Below are 20920 nucleotides of genomic sequence, written 5' to 3'. Positions count from 1 at the left end.
CATTGGATGCTTGACACTGGATGCAATTGCGAGCCATCTGAGCGACTTGTTTTCTCAGGCCATGCCACATGAATCTCTCTGCTACCATATGGATCGTGGTTTTTATGGACAGGTGTGTGAGGTTGTGAACAGCCTTGAAAACTTGGTGTATCCATTGCTGTGGAGACATCACACAGAAACGTGTCAGGGCTGTCCGTCAGACTGAAGTCTTTGAAGTGAAGGCTTGTTTCTCCTCGTCCCCTTTTTGGGCCTGCCCCAGCTGGGGCAGTCCAGCCCAGAGGATAAAGCCTGGATGGTGGATTGGCCACAACATTGTTCTTGCCGGAGAGGTGCTGGATGGCGGTAGTAAACTTGGATATATAGGATAGGTGGCATTGTTGGCGCACTGACCAGGGATCCTTGGCCATGGTGAAGGTGTGGGTGAGAGGCTTGTGCTGCATGAAAACCATGAATGGCCTGCCCTCCAGAAAATAATGAAAGTGCTTGATAGCCAGGTAAAGTGCCAGGAGCTCCCTGTTGAACGCACTGTATTTAAGTTCGGAGGGGCACAGGTGACAGCTGAAAAAGGCCAGTGGCTTCCACTGACCTTTGAAGGATTGTTCAGACGCCCCCGATAGCCGTTGCTGATGCGTCCATGGTGAGTGCAGTGGGTACATCTGGAATGAACCAGCAAGGTGATATTGGCCAGGACGTTCTTCATTGCGGTGAAAGCTGTATGGCTTCCTCCATGCTAGGGTTTTGCTTTTTGTCCGATATCATGGTGAACAGTGGTCTCATGATGTGTGCTGTCCCAGGATTAATCTGTTGTAGAAGTTAACCATTCCCATGAATTTCTGGAGGTCTTTGAGGGTGTTGAAGCAGGCGAACTGGCATATGGTTGAGACCTTTTCCGCTGATGGTGCCACCCTGTTCACGGTGATGGTGTGGCCCAACAACTGCAAGGAGTCTTTTCCGAATTGGGACTTTGCCACATTGACCATGAGTCCAAATTCCGACAGGCGAGTGAAGAGACTGCGGAGATGGTCCTTGTGCGCCTCTTGGTCCTTGCTCGCAATGAGTATGTCATCCAAGTAGGTGAACACAAAGTCCATGTCTCTGCCCACCATGTTCATCAAGCGATGAAAGGTTTGTGCCACGTTCTTGAGACCAAAATGCATGTGGAGGAATTCGAAAAGTACAAATGGGGTGATGATGGCCGTCTTATCAATGTCGTCCAGGTGGACAGGGATTTGATGATAGCCACGCACCAAATCGACTTTGGAGAACACCTTCGCGGCATGAAGTCCTGTATGTGTGGGACTGAGTAGCAGTCGCGTGTGGTGGAGTCTTTAAGCCGGCGGTAATTCCCGCAGGCCCGCCACCCACCTGAGGACTTGGGAACCATGTAGTGGGGATGCCCATGGACTGTTGGACCTGTGGACAATGCCAAACTCTTGCATCCAAGAAAATTCCTCTTTGGCCAACTGTAGTTTGTTTGGGGGAAGCCTCCTAGCTTTGGCATGGAGCAGGACCCCTTGGGTCAGTATGTGGTGTCGTGCCCCATGCTATAGCATGGTGGAAGTGAATTGCGGCCTGAGGATAGCCAGGAATTCGTCCAAGAAGAAGCTGTACTCATTCTTGGGGCACTCACTGTGGCCACGCCTGGGTTGTGGGCGATGGTAGCTTTAAGTTGGATGGTTTGGAATGTCCGGGCATGCACTAGTGTTTGGCTTTCATGTCCACTTGTATGCTTGAAGGAAATCAGCACCAAGAAGTTATGTGCCCACCACAGCTAGTGTGAAATTCCACCGGAACTTCTCACTGCCAAGCTGTATTTGCATGTTGCGCATTCAAAAGGTTTTGATGGTGGTGTTGTTTACTGCTCGGAGCGTGGGGCCTCGCAGTTGCATTCATGTCTCCAGTGCAGTTGGTGGGATGACATTGAGTTTGGCACCATGTCGACCAGGAATTGTCAGCCACTAACCTTATTGGTGACATGCAGAAGGCTACTGATGTGGCCAGCCTCCACATTAGCAGCTGCTGGCCTGGCCATTTTCCGTAAATGAGAAGGTTTGCCTACATTTTCGTGCCTCTGCTCCCCAGCATTGGTGATAAAAGCACCAGTTAGTGTTTGGTGCCTCTGCTGGCTTGCTGGGGGCGGTTGTGCCCAGTTCGAGTGGGTGTGTGATACCTGGTTCATGGCAGACTTGTTTTCACGTTTCGTGCACCACAGGATGTTTCCTCTAGCCCCGACCTTGCATGAGTCTGAGAAATCTTCATCTGCTAACATCAGCTGTATGTCATCTGGCATCTGCTCAAGGAAAGTCAGCTCAAATATGAGGCACGGCTTGTGGCCCTCTGCTAGCGCAAGAGCAGATGGTGCTCTGTTTTCTAGGCCGTCTCAGTGCATGAGTCTGGCAATGTGCTGTCGCCTGGACAGCCCGAAAGTACTTAAGAGGAGCTTCTTGAGAGCTGGGTATTTATCTTCCCCTGGGGGTGGTCGTGTATCAGGTCATCCACTCTTGCTGCGGTCTATTAGTCAAGGGAACTGACAACATGGTAGAACAGTGTCAAGTCGCAGGTGATCTGCCAGAGGTGGAATTGCACTTCTGCTTGCCCGAACCAAGTGCGTGGGCGAAGAGTTCAGAAGGTCGGTAAGTTCATGGCTACTGCGTTCACTGCTGCAGTGTCCATGATGTAGAGTCCAGAATTGTCTGGGCTTGTCAGGGTCACCAAATGTAGTGGTAGCTGCAGAGAGGGAGCGAAAGAACAAGACTACACACTGTGAGTCAGTTTTGCTTCCAACGGTTTAATTTGAAAAGCCCACAATACACCTTATAAGCTGGCCGGCAAGTCCAGCCTCTGTGTGGGTGGTAATGTAATGACGCAGCTGAGTGCGCTGTGCGCGGCCCCTTTGAACATGAGAGAAGAAGAACCCAGCGGTACCATCTTGACGCGGCTGCTCCGCTGCTGCGGCCGTGACAAACGTGGAGCCGGTTCACCTGGATCGAGATGCGGACTGCCACATTAAAACTTTATTCCCTGGAACATAGAAGAATAAGGGAAAATTTGATAGAGGTATTTAAAAATTATGGTGGGGTGGGGTAGACAGTAAATGTAGATAAGCTTTTTTCCACTGAAGGTAAGTGAGATACAAACCAGAGGATGTGGGTTAAGAGTAAAAGGGGAAATGTTTAGGGGGAACATGAGGGAAAACTTCTTCACACAGCGAGTGGTGGGGTGGGGCGGGGGGGGGGGGGGGGCTGGAACAAATTTCCAGCAGAATTGGTGAATTTGGGCTCAATTTTAACATTTAAGAGGAATTTGGACAGATACGTGATGGGATGGGAGAGGAATGGTGGGCAATGGACTGGGTACTGGTCAGTGGAACTAGACAAAATAAAATGGCTTGACATAATCAAGATGGGCTGAAGAGGCCTGTTTCTGTGCTGTAATGTTGTATGGTTGTAAATGTCACGATTGTAAAATGTAAAGGGGGTTTGGGATTAAGGAATTCACAAATCACTCCCAAAAAATCTGAGATATGGAATAAAAATCTGCCCTTTCTGAATTTATTTGGAAAAAAATACTATATACAAAATGTTATTTTTTTGTGAATTATTATCATGGGTTTGCAATTCAGAAAATCATATTTTCAAGGAATGGAATCCCTTGATAATGTGAAGGTGCACTGTATCTGATTCTACCCCTCAGATAAACAAACACTCTGCGAAATATTTTTCCCTTCCTTTAAAACTCCTTCCTCTCATCTTTAGGCAATGCTCCCTTGGTCTTAATGTTCCTACCATGAGGAGAAGAGTTTGACTTTCTACCCTATTCACGCCACTTTAATTTATATACCTCTATCAAATCAACCCTCTGCTGCCTTCTGTCCAGGCAAACCAAGCCCAGCCTATCCAATCTATCTCCTTAACTAAAATTCTCTAATTCAGACAAGGTCTTAGTGAATCTCCTCTGCATTCTTTCCTGTGCAGCCACACCCTTCCTCTAGTGCGGCAACCAAAACTTCACATTATACTCTAAATGTGATCTATCCATTGTTATGTAACATTTTTGTTCTATGCCTCACCATATGAAGGCAAGTATGCTATATGACCTTTTCCGGACTCTAGCTACCAGAATTGCCACATACAGGGATTTATGTACTTGCACCCAAAGTCTCTCTGTTCATCAAAATGATTAGTGTTCACTGTATACATTCCATCACAAACAATAAAGATCCCAGCACCTAGCCCTGCAGTACATTACTGGTCACCACCTTATAATCAGAAAAGCATCCTGGCACCAACATCCCGTCTCCTATCAACTGAATTGGTCATCTTGTCTTGAATGCCATGTGCCTTCTGGACCAGCTTATCAGGTTTATAACTGATTTGAAAATGGTGTGCTCGTTCGATCAAGTTATGAAAGCAGCAATCTGAATAAGGAATTCTACCTGCCATCTTCTGACTCAGAATCAATAGAGTAAAACTAGAAAGATCCTATGTTAAGCTAATTGTCATCATTCTTTCAAGACTAACTTTTGTTTGTGTTAATGGGATACTGTTGCGCATAAATTTAGTGCTACACCTAACATCATAGCAAGCCACATGCAGAAAACAATTTATGAGAAGCATTTTGGAATGTTTCAAGATACTTTTTTTTAAAATCACGTAATAAAACAGAAAATGTAATATTAAACAAAATTTTGTTTAGTCTACCATAAGGCAAACAAAGATTTGCCATCAGCAGAAATTGCCTGATGCCCTTTACAGCCAGAGAAGGAAAAGCAAGAGATTTCCCCCAGAGTCACTGAGTGTCCATAGACTCATCTCCAGTGCTCCCATGGCCTCCAAAGCTATACTTCAGCTCAAACCATCGGCAACCCGAGCTCTAAATTCGAATCTCTTACACAATCAGGAAACCCTCAGCACCCTCTTGCATCTTGGTTCCCCTTCAGCCAGTCTCCAGTAGTCTGCAGCCTAGAGTGAGTCCCTTGACTGCAGTCACCAGCAGCCTCAAGTCACCAACCCCCCCACTGCTTGAGTGTTCTTCAGTCTCCGAGCACCCTTGGTGGTGTGAGAAGATTGAGTGCTTTTATAAAACTGAAGATATTTTTTACATTCCCAAAGCAGCAAGTCAAGACCAAAACTGGGAGTAAACATTTATATTTTTATTATAGTGATAAAATATTATTTTTTTAGAATTGTGTTTTTAAAGTTGGACAATTAATATATATTTTCCTTTAGGAAATATAATGAATCACGTGAGCTTGGAAAGCTGTTAGATCCCAAGAGTGTGATCTACATTCCAATGTTTGAAGGAGATGCTTTTAGAGATGGTGGACGTTCTGTTTGTCATCTTACAGGATTTATAGATTCTGGAATTGTTCTCTATAGTTTGGAAAGTATGAAATATACCCATTATATAAGAGAGAAGGGAGAGAGAAGATGTAGTTTCTAGCATTTTCTCCAACGTTGACTTAGCTATCATTGAAGATGTAATAGCAAAACATCTTAAAAATAATTTTAAAATGGAGCAGTCAACATGGATTTAATGTAAGGTCATTTAAGTTTTAATAATTGGGAGTTCTTTGAGATTGTGATAATAGATTTGATAACAAGGAATCAGTGGAAGTGATGTACCTTTTAAAATTCTCTACACAACAGTTGTGGATGTTGAGTTGCTGAGTTTATTCAAAACAGAAATTGATATTTGAACACTGTAAAAAAAATTAAAAAAAAATCAGGGGGTAGCATGATGATGCGGGCAAGTGGTGCTGAGGCATGATCCTGATGAACGGAGGATAAGCTCCTGTTCCTATTTCTTGGGCAATCGGCAAACAAAATGTTTTGTAAGAGCTTGCATTTTACATAGCATCATTCATTAACTTATCACAGTCATGCAGTTAAGTAGCACAGAAACAGATCTTTCGACCCAAGTCATCCATGTCAATCAAGGTGCTAGCGCCATTTGCCTACGTTCAACCAATATCCCCCTCAACAATATCAATCCATGTACATTGGAACTACACCAGCTTCTACCACTTTAGATTCCATTTACATATTTCTGTTCTCATATTAAAGAAACACCCTTTAGTTTTAGACTCCCCTACACTGGGAAAAAGAATTGACCATCTACCTTGTCTATGCTTCTCAGGTTTTTATAAACTTTTATATGCCTCAACCTCCTTTGCTCCATGGAAAACAGTCCCAGCCTCCATATGACTCAAGACCTCCAGTCCCAGTGACATGCTTGTGAATCTTTTCTGCACTCTCACTATTAATTGTATCCTTCCTATAATATGGCAACCAGAAGTGCATGCAACATTCCAGGTGCTGTCATGACAATGTTGGATAAAGCTGTAACATGACAACTGGACGTCCCAGCGCACAATACCCATCCAACAAATTGTGCATACGCCTGCTTCACCACATTAAACTACCTATGTTGTCATTTTCAGGAAACAATTGTACTTGTACCCCAAGGCTTCTGTGCTCTACTGTTTAAGTACTAGCCAGGTTTAACTTCCCAAAGCTTATCACTTTGCACTAGTCTGAGTTAAATTCACCTGTGATCCCTTTGCTTTCTTGACCAATTGATCTGGATCCTTCAGTAACCTTAGACGACCTTCTTTCCAATTCACCTCATCACAAATTTGGTGTCATCCTCAATCAAAAATTCTGAATGACTGCTCATACAATCCCTCCAAGAATCTACTATTATTTAACAAATATTCATATTTTATATGTGTACTGCATATAAATTGCTTGTAAATATGTGTGCTCTGTCTATATATGTTTTACACCAAGGACCGAAAAATGTCATTTTATCCAGTTGTACTTTATAATCGTATGATAATAATAAACTTGAACTTGAATTTTACCAATCATCCTAACTACATTCCCATCCAAATCTTGAGTACATGTGCCAAACAGCGGGGGTTCTAGCACTGATCTAAACTGCACAGCATTGGCCACCTGCCATCAATCTGGAAAACAACCCTCGTCTCCTTCCACCAAGCCAATTTTGTATTTAATTGGCTCGCTCACCATGTATCCCATGTGATCAAACCTGCCAGGACAGTTTTCCATACACAACTTAGTGAAAAGTCTTCTTTAAGTCTGTATAGACAATTTTTTATCACTCCTATTAGTCAGTTCTTAAAAAAAAAATTCTGTTAAGTTTGTGAAATAAAATTTCCCACGCACGAAGGAAATAAAAGGTGAAGAATAAGGCCACAGGACTTAATAAGGAAATACAAATAAGGAAAAATAGGTAAATGCCTGAACAAAAAGGTGGGGGGAAGAGTGGAAGTGGGGAGGAGCGCAGACAAGAGGATACAGGTGGGAGGGTAGAAGAGAAATGAGCTCAAAAACAATAGGGATAGAGGGCAAAATAGGGTAGGATAAGGAAGGGAAGGGAAGGGCAGGCAGACTCCTGTTCCTATTTCTTATGTTCTTGTAACATATACTTGGTATGTTCAGAATATAGAATGTAGAGCATTCTATAATCACCATTGGTGCTGATCTATAAACCTACTCTACAAAAATCTAACCCTTCCCTAGCGCACACACATAACCTTCAATTTTTCTTGCATCGTCTGAAAAAATCTTATAATCAGCTATTCTCAATTTTTTTGTCAATGGCCCCCTTAGGACTCTGCCTCAAGTTTATGGTCCCCCTTGAAGCAGATTAATTTTCTGTAATTTTCTCCTATCGACTGCATAAAAAATCTACTTTGATTTCAGTCCGTGGACCCCCTTAAATGTGTTAATACCCCAGTTGGGGAGGGGGGCAGGGTTCTGTATGGCCCCTATTGAGAAAGTCTGTTTTAAATGTCCCCATTATACCAGCCTTTACTACTACCACCCCAGCAATGCATTCCAGGCACCCAACGCTCTCTGTGGAAAAAAAAAGACCTAAATGTTCCTCGCCTCACCTTGAACCGATGACCTCTGGTACTTGCCATTGAAGCCCTGGGAAAAAGGTACTGTCTGTCCACCTTCACAAAGTCTCTTATTGTCATACATACTTCTATGGAGTGACAAAGGACTCTTATCCTTTGTTGCTCCAAAGAGAAAAGCCCTAGCTCTGTCAACCTTGCTTCATAAATCATGTTCTCCATTCCAGGCAATATCCTGGTAAATCTTCTCTGCATCCTCGTGACCTGAGCTTCACACCCCAAATGTGGTCTAACCAGAGTCTTATAGAGCTGCAGCATGACTTCACGGCTCTCCTAATTAATAAAGGCCCACGCAACATACACTTAACTACCCTAAAAACTTGCAAGTCACCCTTGAGGGATTGTGAGCGCTGCTGCGTGAAGAATTCTGAAGCGAAGTCCACAGAATTAAAATTAGCTTAAATATATACACCAGTCTCAGTATACTGCTGGCCCCATGTGTCTGACTGTCCCCAAAGGGGATGGCTTGAGTCTTTATATGGGCAGCTGACAGGTGGGGCTCCCAGGTTCCCTACTTGCTGGTACAGTGGTTTCCCCCTGCAGTAGGCCAGTAGGAGTGCGGCCAGTGTAGTGGTTGTATCACCACAGGAATATATGGTCTTGAACCTCAAAATCCCTTTCTTCCTCAACACTGTTAAGAATCCTGCCATTGACCATGTACTCCGCCCTTAAGTTTGACTTGCCAAAGTGCATCACCTCACACATATCTGGAGTGAACACCATCCGCCATCTCTCTGCTCAACTCTGCATCCTTGTAACCCAGGACAAACTTCCTTTCTTCTGCAAACTTACTGACCCATCCTTCTACTTCTTTGACCAAGTAATTTATAAAAATCTCAAAGAGCAGGAATCCCAGAGCAGATCTGTGGAACATTACCAGTCACTGACTTTCAGTCAGAATACTTTCCATCTACTACCACCCTCTGTCTTCTGCAGACAAGTCAATTCTGAATCCATGTAGCCTCATGACTTTCTGAAAGAGTCTACCATGGAGAACCTTAACAAATGCCTTATTGAAATCCTTTTACATCACATCCACTGTCTTACCTTCATCAATTTTTCTCATTGGCTCCTCTAAAGATTGAATTAAACTTGTTGTGTACAACCCACCCCTCTCTAAGCCATGAGCAGACTAGGCTTCGTAAATCTTGTCCCTAAGAATCCTCTCGAATAGTTTGTTCATCATTGTCATAAGATTCATTGGTCTAAAATTCTCCAGATTCTCACAATTACCTTTTTTAAACAAGGGGATTACATGTGCCATTCTCCAATCCTCTGTCACCTCCCCTGTGGCCTGGGAGGACACAAAGATCATCATCAATGCCTCAGCAATCTCTTCCCTTGCTTCCTGTGGTACTTCTAAAAGAATAATTTCCATTCTCTGTGCTGTTTGAAATTAGTCAAGATGACACATGTGAAAATAAATGCTGCCATTGACATGAGTGATCAAAAACAGATGACTATCAAGAATAATGAATAAAAATTGGAGCTAAAATCACATTATCTATGCAGCCAATTGAATTTGGATCTGTACTGAGGAAATCGGACAGCCAGCTGGAAAGGGTACAGAATATTCCAGTAATTCTGTTGGTTATTGCTCACCAGGATAGATACAAGCTTTTACTTGTAGTAAGACAAAACTGAAAGGTTAGTTAATAAAATCATCAGAGCTGTCATTGAAGAAATATAATTCAAAATTATTTTATCTCTGGTACCATATTTCTTAGGAGGGAGACACCCACATAATCTCAAAAAATCTTATTTACTTATGAGTTCAAATCTCATTTAAACAATTAATTGAATGAGCTTTGTCCATTATCAAAAGTGTCATAATTTAAATTTAGACATACAGCACGGTAACAGGCCCTTTCGGTCCACAAGCCCATGCCACCCAATTGACCAACAACCCGCAGTACATTTTGAATGGTGGGAAGAAACCAGAACACCCAGAGGAAACCCACACGGACACAGGGAGAACATACAGACCGAGTGGGATTCAAACCCTGATCCCGAACGCTGGTGCTGTAACAGTGTTGCGCTAACTGCTATGCTAATTATGCCACCCAGTTTGTGGACTTAGACATTCACAGCACAAAATGAATATATTCGGGCCAGCATGTCTGCTAGCCTAGAAATAAAATGTAGACAATCCTACATCCTAGCTCTTGTCCAGTGTCTTCAAATTTATGATTCCACAATTAGTCTTCCATGTGCAGGCATAGATTTCAAGAATTGTCACTACCATTGAGAGGAAAAAAAAGTAATTAGCTTCACTCTCATCCTTGCATCAATTAGTTTAAATCTATGGCTCCAAATTATTCATAAAATGGTAACAGCAAGAAGTTCATCGAGGCTATACTATTCAGTTCATCAAGAGTATACTGGCTCTATGTTCAAATAGTCCAGCTAGTTCTATTCACCATCGTCTTCCTATAACCCCACAAATTCCTATCATTAAGACACTTATCCCAGGACACACAGCCCAGGACATCACAGACAAAATCCTCCCCACCGTCGAGAACATCTACAGGAAACGCTGCAGTCAGAGAGCAGCAGCAATCAAGGATCCACACCACCCAGCACACGCTTTGTCCTCACTGCTACCATCAGGAAAGAGGTATAGGTGCCACAAGACTCACACCACCAGTTCATGACCAGCTCCTACCCTTCCACCATCAGACCCCTCAATGACAAACTCAATCAGGGACACATTTAAGGACTCTTAATTTTTCACTTTATTGATTTTTTTTTCTCTCTGTATTGCACAGTCAGTTTGTTTATGTTCCTTTATCTGTTTACATGTGTAAGTTGAGTACTTTTTTTTGCACAACCAGTAAGTGGTAATTTTGCCTTACCTGCAGGAAAAAGAATCTCAGGGTTATTTGTGATGTCCTATCTAAATGAAATCTTATCCAATTTTTATTTACGCAATGCAATAGAAACTGCCTGCACTTGAAGTTTATTACCAAGGTCTCGCTCCCCTTCTCATGTCTATGAGAAATAGACTGTTGTATATCACACTGTCTGGACTTCTTGTGATCTTCAACTATATCATCACTCAATCTCCTTTGTTTCAAAGAAAATAGCCATCAGCCAGCAAGTTTCCTGACAATTCCCCTGGCTTGATAGTATTCTGATAAATACATCTTCTACCCTTTTTTTGTACTCCTTGTGATGTAATGAGCATGATGTGCTCAGTATACAATCATGTGCTAGCAAGTATTTATATTGTTCTAGTATAACAATTGTGGTTTTGTATTCCATGCTTCTGCAGGACTACACAATGCATTATACACAGTACACAGTATATTGGCTTGCTACTCTTCTATAGTTTTAGCATGACCTCATTGGCCTTGCATTGCATCCTCCAACAATAAGTATCCCAATACCTTCTTCATCATCTTTCAAACATAGTAATTGTATCTGCCTCTGCTCTCCCCTCTACCAGTTCAGTCCAGATATTCACCAACATCTGAGTGAGATTCTTACCTGTCAGCTCCTTTAAATATCTCACCTCTCATCTTAAACATGCCATCAAGTTCTAAAATTTTGCGAGAGGAGTCACGTGATGGAGTAGTGGCCGGACGGTGAACTCCAGCCCTCTCCAGAAAAGTCGGGAAAAACAAGAGAAAATACAAAGGCACAGAAATACAAGTTAAAGAAAAGTGAGTATAAAGGTGGAAAGAAGATGGAGACAAAAGGAGAAAAATCAAAATCAACGGAAAGAAGAGAGGAAGAGAAGACAACGGAGGAAAAAGGTGAAGGCCTTACCTGTCCGAAGAGGCCCGCTGTGGAGAGAGGGCCCCACTACCTCAGGTCGGTAGAAAGAGAACTACAACAATGGCTCACAGAGCCGAGTAAAAGTGCGCAACCGCGCATGCGCGAGGAGTCGCGCATGCGCGATGCGCATGCAAAAAAACACACCGACGGGAGGGGGGACCAGCTGGGGAGTCGATCTCCACAGCCGGCAACGACAGCTGCAGAACACCTGCAGCAAGAAGAGACCACAGAAGACAATGGAAACAAGAAAGAAGAGGAGGAAAGGGCATCAAAGAAACAACAGATGGTCAACCCAGAGAAAGAAGAAGAGGAAGAATACAGTGAAATAGATAAAGGGAAAGGCAAGGTAAAGGATATACTTGCTCTTATTAAAGGATACATGGAGTCATTTAAAGAATGGCAAACACAGGAATTTAAGGATTTAAGAAAAAGAATAAACAACACAGAAGAGAAAATAAATAAAATGGATATGACCTTAACAGAAATGGGGAAAAAAATGGACAAGATGGAAGAACGGGCAATAGCAGCAGAAATGGAGGTAGAAGACTTAAAAAAGAAATTGGAGGAATCTAATAAAAAAACTAAAGAGACACAAGAATTACTAGCCCAAAAAATAGATATAATGGAAAATTATAACAGAAGAAATAACATAAAGATAGTGGGCCTTAAGGAAGATGAAGAAGGCAAGAATATGAGGGAGTTTATAAAAGAATGGATCCCTAAGGCCCTAGGATGTCCAGAACTACAGCAAGAAATGGAAATAGAAAGGGCACATAGAGCATTGGCCCCTAAACCACAACCACAACAAAAACCAAGATCTATTGTAGTAAAATTCCTAAGATATACTACAAGAGAAAAGGTACTGGAGAAGACAATGGAAAAAGTAAGAGAGGGCAACAAACCACTGGAGTATAAAGGGCAAAAAATCTTCATTTATCCAGATATAAGCTTTGAACTCCTAAAGAAGAGAAAAGAGTTCAATACAGCAAAAGCGATTTTATGGAAGAAAGGATATAAATTTACACTGAAGCATCCTGCGGTATTGAAAATATTTATTCCAGGACAACAAAACAGACTATTCTCGGATCCAGAAGAAGCACGAAAATTTGCAGAACAATTACAAAAATAGACTGAGGGATGAAGACGGGTAATGAGAGCAAAAATTATCACGATTGATATGTATGTGGGTAAAGACAAAAATAGACTGAGGGATGAAGAAGGGTAAGGAGGGTAAAAATGACCACGATTGATATGTATGCGGGTAAAGAGGTATAAGAGTGAATAGAGACAATGGGCATATGTGAAAGTATCTGTAATTAGAGGAAAACATAGAGAGTATAGACAAGAATTAATAAGAGAAGGTAATGGAATAGAGAGAATAAGGAGGGAATTAAAAGAGTGACCTTTGTGACATATAAAAAGCGAAATCTTTTCTGGGGGGGGCTGGGTGGGGGAAAAGAGCGGTCACTGCAAAATCAGTTGACGCTTGCGAGTGGATTCGCAAATCCAAATGGAGAGGGGAGATGTGGTTGTCCGACAAGGGATAAAGGGCAACTCAGGAGGGGAAGGGGAGATTGGGGATAAAGAAGATAGAAATAGGAGAATAAGGAAAATGTTGGATGTTGTAGGAATGTTGTCTGGTAAAGAGTTGAAAATAAGAAAACAGAAATGGAAAAGGAGGAAAGGTAATGATGGAAAAACGGAAAGAGAAGATAAACAAAATATAAAATGGCTACGCTGAACTATATGACTCTAAATATTAATGGAATACATAACCAAATTAAAAGGAAGAAACTACTAAATTTACTGAAAAAGGAAAAAATAGATATAGCATTTGTCCAAGAAACACACTTAACTGAATTGGAGCACAAGAAATTAAAGAGAGATTGGGTAGGACATGTAACAGCAGCATCGTATAATTCAAAAGCAAGAGGAGTGGCTATATTAATTAGCAAAAATGTGCCATTTAAAATAGAAGAGGAAATAATAGATCCAGCAGGGAGATATGTTATGATAAAATGTCGGATATATTCAGAGCTTTGGAATCTACTTAATATATATTCACCTAACGAAGAAGATCAAAAGTTTATGCAAGATATCTTTTTGAAGGTAGCTAATACGCAAGGGAACATACTAATAGGAGGGGATTTCAATCTGAATTTGGATCCAAATATGGATAAAACGGGGAAAAAAATTAACAGGAAGAACAAAGTAACCAAATTTATAATTAAATCAATGCAAGAAATGAAACTTGTGGACATATGGAGGAAACAAAACCCAAAAGAAAAGGAATACTCATACTACTCGACTAGACATAAAACATACTCAAGGATAGACCTATTCCTGTTATCAGCCCACATTCAAGGGAGAGTTAGGAAAACGGAATATAAAGCTAGACTATTATCGGACCACTCACCCCTGTTATTGGCAATAGAGCTAGAGGACATCCCTCCAAGAATGTATAGATGGAGATTAAACCCCATGCTACTTAAAAGACAGGATTTTAGAGAATTTATTGAAAAACAATTAAAAATGTACTTTGAAGTAAATACGGAATCAGTGGAAGATAAGTTTATACTATGGGACGCAATGAAAGCATTCATTAGAGGGCAAATAATAAGTTATGCAACCAAGATGAAGAAGGACTATAACCAGGAAACAGAGCAGTTGGAAAGGGAAATAATAAACATAGAAAAAAAATTAGCAATAAAGGAAGATACAACCAAAAGAAGAGAATTGGCGGTTAAAAAAATAAAATATGAAACATTACAAACATATAAGGTGGAGAAGAATATAATGAAGACAAAACAGAAATATTATGAACTAGGTGAAAAAACACACAAAATCTTAGCATGGCAGCTTAAGACAGAGCAAACTAAGAAAATGGTATTGGCAACAAGGAAAAAAGACAAACAAATTACATATAATCCAAAAGAAATTAAGGAAAACTTCAGAGAATTCTATGAACAATTATACCGAACCGAAAACGAAGGGAAAGAAGGGAAAATAGATGAATTTTTGACTAAAATTGAACTACCAAAACTACAAATAGAGGAACAAAATAAATTAACAGAACCATTTGGAACAGTAGAAATACAAGAGATAATAAAAAATTTACCAAATAATAAGACACCAGGAGAGGATGGACTCCCAATAGAATTCTACAAAACATTTAAAGACCTAATAATACCGCCCCTCCTGGATGTAATCAACCAGATTGATGAGACACAAAACTTACCAGATTCATGTAAAACAGCAATAATTACAGTGATACTAAAACAAGGGAAAGATCCACTCTCACCAGCGTCATATAGACCAATATCTCTGCTAAACACAGATTATAAGATAATAGCTAAACTATTAGCGAACAGATTAGCAGAACAGGTACCGAAAATGGTAAATTTAGACCAAACTGGATTTATCAAAAAAAGACGCACAACAGACAATATTTGTAAATTTATTAACTTAATTCATGCAGTAGAAGGAAATAAAGCACCGGCAGTAGCAGTTGCTTTAGACGCCGAAAAGGCCTTCGACAGAGTAGAATGGAATTACTTGTTCAAAGTATTGCAAAAATTCAGTTTACCGGAGAAGTATATTAATTGGATTAAAGCATTATATAAGGGACCGTTAGCGAAAGTGACAGTAAATGGACATGTATCAAAGCAATTTAACTTAAGCAGGTCAACGCGGCAGGGATGCCCACTATCACCATTATTGTTTGCGCTAGCTATAGAACCACTAGCAGAATCGATAAGAAGAGATAATAATATAAAAGGAATAAAAATAAAAGACAGGGAATATAAAATCAGTCTGTTTGCGGATGATGTGATAGTGTACTTAACAGAACCAGAACTATCAATAAAAGAACTATATAAGAAATTGAAGGAATATGGAGAAGTGTCGGGATACAAGATAAACGTAAATAAAAGTGAAGCAATGCCTATGAATAACGCGGATTTCTCAAAATTTAAGGAGGAATCCCCATTCAGATGGCAAACGCAGGCAATAAGATACCTAGGTGTGCAAATAAACAAAAATCTAGGCCAATTATATAAACTCAATTACAATCCACTAATGAAAAAATTACAGGACGATTTAGAGCATTGGAAAGAGCTACCACTAACACTGATAGGAAGGATAAACTGTATTAAAATGAACATTTTTCCAAGGATACTATACTTATTTCAGGCATTGCCAATACAACTGACAGAAAAATTCTTCAAAGAGTTAAAGAAAATAATAAGGAGATTTTTATGGAGAGGGGGGAAACCGAGGATAGCACTAGATAAATTAACAGAATGGTATAAACAAGGAGGCTTACAATTGCCAAACTTCAAAAATTATTATAGAGCCGCACAATTAAGGTACCTATCAGATTTTTATCAAACAAGGGAAAAACCAGACTGGACGAGACTAGAATTAGATAAAATAGGGGAAAAGATACCTGAACACATATTATATAAATGGGACGAAAAATTGGTACAACATAGAACTTCTCCAGTATTACACCATCTCCTCAATATATGGAAGAAGATTCATGTAGAAAGAAATAAAATAAATTACCAAATACCAAAACTAATATTGACGCAAAATAAGCTACTCCCTTTTACAATAGACAACCTTGCCTTTAGAAAATGGGAAAAAAAAGGGATTAAAAGAATAGAAAATTGTTTTTCAGGAAGTAGATTCTTATCCTTTGAACAAATGAGAGATAAGTACAATATAACTGGAGATACAGCGCTGGCATATTACCAACTGAGATCCTACTTGAAAGATAAATTAGGAAACAACTTGAGTTTACCAGAGGGAAGTAACCTTGAATATGTGATTACAGATACAAGGTTAATCAAAAGATTTATAAAAAATATGTATATTAAACTGCAAGAAAAGGAGAATGAGGAAACAAATGGTAAAACTAAACAAAAATGGGAACAAGATTTAAATATAAAGATAAAAAAGGAAACATGGGAGAAATTATGTTCTGGAACGATGAGAAATACAATAAATACGAGGCTGCGTATGATACAATATAATTGGTTACACAGACTATACATTACACCGCAAAAGTTAAATAAATGGGATCCAACAGTATCTGATAGATGTTTTCGATGTAAAAAAGAAAGGGGAACAACAATTCATGCAATCTGGACATGTGAGAGAGTAGAAAAATTTTGGGATGATCTCAATCAGATATTAAATAAAATAACAGAAAACAATATACCAAAGAATCCAGAGATCTTTCTCCTAAGTAACATAAAAAATAAAGAATTTGGAATTGACTTGGAAGATGCACAAAAAAGATTTGTCAAGATAGCCCTAGCCGTAGCAAAAAAATGTATTATGTCAACCTGGAAATTGGAAGATAATTTGAAAATACAACAATGGTATATAGAAATGAATAAATGTATTCCATTAGAAAAAATAACATATAGTTTAAGAAATAATATTGAAATATTCGAACAAGTATGGGAGCCTTACATTAAATACAATAGCGAAAACCTACCAGGAACAAACATTACCTAAGTTGATGGAAGGAGAAGAAAAGAAAAGAATGGACTCAGTAGAATTTCTGGTGTATTTCTGTTGAATGACAACATTGTCTAACTGAATCAATGCAACCTAGATTGTATACCTAAAATGGATGAGAGGGGGGGGTGGGGGGGTGGCTTGGGAGGAGGGAGGGGGGACGGAGAAAAAGTCACTGTAAATGCGTGGAAAAGAAAAAGTGTATATCATGGCTATTGTGATTTATGGTGTGAAAAATAAAAAATTAAAAAAAAAAAAAAATTCTAAAATTTTGCCCTGTCTAAGGAAAAAAGATTACAAGTGCCCATTCCCCACATAATTTTGTAAACTTCCATATGGTCACTCTTAGCCTCTTCTATTCCAATGAGAATAAACCCATCAATCAATCTGTCCATATAATTACAGCCCTCCATTCCAGCCACATCCTGATGAATCTCTTCTGCACTTTCTCCATTCCTACCACTTCCAAACTGTATTATGGTGTTCAGAACTGTAAACAATACTTTAGGTGTGGCCTCACCACTGTTGTTTATTACTACAACACCAGGTCCTAACTCTTATACTCAATATCTCGGCCTATGGCAAGCATACATAATGCCCTTTTCAATTTTCTCTCCACCCTTGTTACTGCTTTAAGGGAGCTGTGGACTTTCTCTGTAGACCAATGCTCCGTGTCCCTGCTAGTTCTGAATGTATCCTACCAGAATTTGGCCATCCAGACAATACTTCCTCATGCTTGGTAAGATTACATTTCATCCATTGGTGCTCTACCCATCTTTTTAACTGATCTATGACCCACTGTATTCTGAGACAAACCTTTTCATTATCTATGATTCCTCCTTTATGACATTAACAAACGTATGAATCAGACCACTTACATTCTGATCCAAGTCACTTCCATATAATTTGCCATTTCAACAACCTCTCCATGTACAAAGTGTTTTCGTGAATTGTTTCAAAATATTTTTTTCTTGAAATACTTCTGAATAATGACAGAATGTGGTAAGGAATTTTTCTTCAGAACTACTTCTGATGTTGGGCCAGACCTTCCAGGTCCAGCTTTTCAGTTTCTTTCCATGAAGTCTGGCCCTGGATACAGCTAGCTTTCAGATGATTCAGATAACTATTTAGTCATTACAGGAAGGACTGAATAGCTCTGAATGAAATGTAAAGTTATACTTGGCCCAAATCTGAGAGCAGGTGGTAAAAATCATTCTGGTCAGTGAAAGCACATTTATCAAAATACCAAATTGGCATCAGCCTCCTTTATTTGTTCTCATGATTAATAACGATTAGAGAGAAAAAAGCCAGCAAACTACAATAGCCACTATGCTTTTGAAAATGAATTGCATAGGCCATGTTCTTTTGTTCCTCAATGCAATGTCACCACTCAACAATGCCATCCATTTTAATTGTAAAATAATCAACACAATGAATGGTGGTATAAGCTTGAAGGGCCAAATGGCCTACTCCTGCACCTATTTTCTATTTTTGTATGTTTCTATTATGGATCAAGGGTAGATGGAGGAGATTTAATTAAATTTGGCATCATGTTCGCTGCTGATATCATGGGCTAAATAATATTTTCCGGTACTGCATGATTTTCAGATTGAAACAATAATTTTACTGACATTGATGAGTCTATTGTTGCACTTTCCCCACAACCTTCCTCTTTTTCGTTTTTGAAACTGTGTTCAACTCCTAACCTACTGTGTGCTTGGAATATGCCTTGGCTCTTCCAATCATAAATACCCTATCTACATACAACTTTATCAGAGTATTTGGTTCCCCAAATCCATTCATGTTTTAAAATGATGCTGTGATATTTAATTGCTGCAGAATTAGTAGATTATGGATGCTGATGCAATGGCCTATCTGACGGCATTACCCTATGCAAGTGGCAATAAATGACACTGGAGACAGTACAGTCAGAAATCAGTACCTTTACTGTGCTTAACCACAGCTTTTATAGTTCCCTCTGTGCGTTTCACGCTGAGCGTTCTGGGATGGGGTAGTGACATCACTTTCCACCCTCGGGTGTCGGGTGCAATAAAAAGTGTGGGCTCTTATTCGTGCGCTTTTCCTAATTGCTGGTGCCTGGCTTGTAGCTGGAGGACTTGGACATCGTTGGAGGCTATGCACTCTGGTAATGCGCTTGCTAAACTGCTGTGGCTGTGTGCGATTCTGTTGCTCGCATGGGGTACCTGCAACACTGACAAAATAAAGAGCCTGTTTGTGCATTATTCTGCTCTGGTGGTCATCTTTGTAAATTGTAAACATATGTTCTTAATGAGTTATGCTGCGTTTGAGTATTGGAAATTACAGCACCCTCACAAAAGTAGTCAGTTATGTCTTGCATTGAGGACAATTCAGCTACAAGAAGAAAATAACCTAACCACCAATAATGCCCTAACCTCAAGAAAATACTATTTTCATAGAATTTCATCACAAAATTAGTAAAAATAATATTTGTATGTTAAATTTATACTTGTTGCCTTCAGCCAGGTGAGTCTGGTGACTGTTGTTGATTGATTATTGTGGGAGGGATTAATTGGGAAATTAAGAAAATTAGCAGGAACCAATATAAAGGAGAACTCACTAAAGGAGCGGCCTAGTGAGAGTGGGACTTCAAGGCTTTGGCTCGAGAGGTTTTGGTGAGCAGAGGCTGAGGAAGAGCTCCCCATAAAGTAAGATTTGGTAAATTTTTTTAAAAAGTTTTTCTAAATTACTCACATTTATATTGAAGAGAGGGTGATGGAGGCAGTTAGGGCAGTTGAGTTCTCCGATTGCAGGATTTGGGAGGACAGGGACAGCACTGATAGCTACATCTGCAAAAGGTGCATCCAGTCGCAACTTATGGAAGACCAGGTTAGGGAACAGGAGTCGCAGCTGGATGAACTGCGGATCATAAGGGAGCCAGAGGCAGTGATAGATGGGAGTTATGGGGAGGCAGTCACCCCAACAGTCAGGAGTCAGGGAAATGGGTGGCTGTGAGGAAAGGGAAAGGGGGGAGACAGGCAGTGCAGAGTACCCCTGCGGCTGTTCCCCTCAACAACTAGTATACTACTTTGGATACTTTTGGGGATGGGGGGGGAGGGAAACAATCTACAGGGGACAAGTCATGGAGGTTGGTCTCTGGCACAGGGGTTCGAGCCTTGACTCAGAAGGAAAGGGGGAGGAAAAGAGTGGGGCTCTTGTAGTTGGGGATTTGCCGGTTAGGGGAGCAGAAAAGTTTGCTGGATGAAATTAGGGATTCCGGATGGTATGTTGCCTCCCAGGTGCCAGGGTCAGGGATATCTCTGATCAAGTCCACAGCATTCTGGAAGGGGAGGGTGAGCAGCCAGAAGTCGTGGTTCACATGGGGGACCAATGACATAGTTAAAAGTAGGGATGAGGTCCTGAAAAAGGATTACATAGAGTTAGAGAAGAAGTTGAAAAGCAGGACCTCAAGGTGGCAATCTCGGGATTGCTGTCTCTGCCAATCGGTAGTGAGGGTAGAAATAGGAAGTTGTGGAGGATGAATGCAGGGGGCAGGGATTTAGATTCATGGATCATTGGGGTCTCTTCTGGGGAAAGTCAAACCTGTACGAAAGGGACGGGCTGCACTTGAACTGGAGGGGGACAAATCTGGGAGTGGGAGTATGCAGATTAAGAAGGAAGAACACT

General features: G+C 40.5%; 1 protein-coding gene and 1 long non-coding RNA gene across 4 annotated transcripts in view; one reads left to right on the top strand and one right to left on the bottom strand.

Moving 5' to 3' along the window:
• The window catches only part of tnfaip6 (tumor necrosis factor, alpha-induced protein 6), a 92100-nt gene that overhangs the window by 6159 nt on the left and 65021 nt on the right, over window positions 1-20920 (top strand). Inside the window, exon 1 of one of the 3 annotated variants that reach the window (XM_069934961.1) lies at window positions 18151-18256. The exons of the other annotated variants lie outside the window; for them this stretch is intronic. Coding sequence (XP_069791062.1) covers window positions 18244-18256 — 13 coding nt within the window. The 5' untranslated portion in view covers window positions 18151-18243. Of the gene's footprint in view, window positions 1-18150; window positions 18257-20920 lie in introns of those variants that run through there. 3 annotated transcript variants of the gene reach the window in all.
• LOC138761941 (uncharacterized) lies at window positions 2769-18048 on the bottom strand. Its single transcript, XR_011356626.1, has 2 exons — window positions 17956-18048; window positions 2769-3021 (listed from the first exon to the last, which is right to left on the bottom strand). It is a non-coding gene; the product is annotated as an uncharacterized lncRNA (long non-coding RNA).

The sequence above is a fragment of the Narcine bancroftii genome, chromosome 4 (assembly GCF_036971445.1).
Source record: "Narcine bancroftii isolate sNarBan1 chromosome 4, sNarBan1.hap1, whole genome shotgun sequence".
NCBI lineage: Eukaryota > Metazoa > Chordata > Chondrichthyes > Torpediniformes > Narcinidae > Narcine > Narcine bancroftii.
Note: the sequence above shows the minus strand (reverse complement) of the source record. Positions and strands in the feature narration are given on the sequence as shown.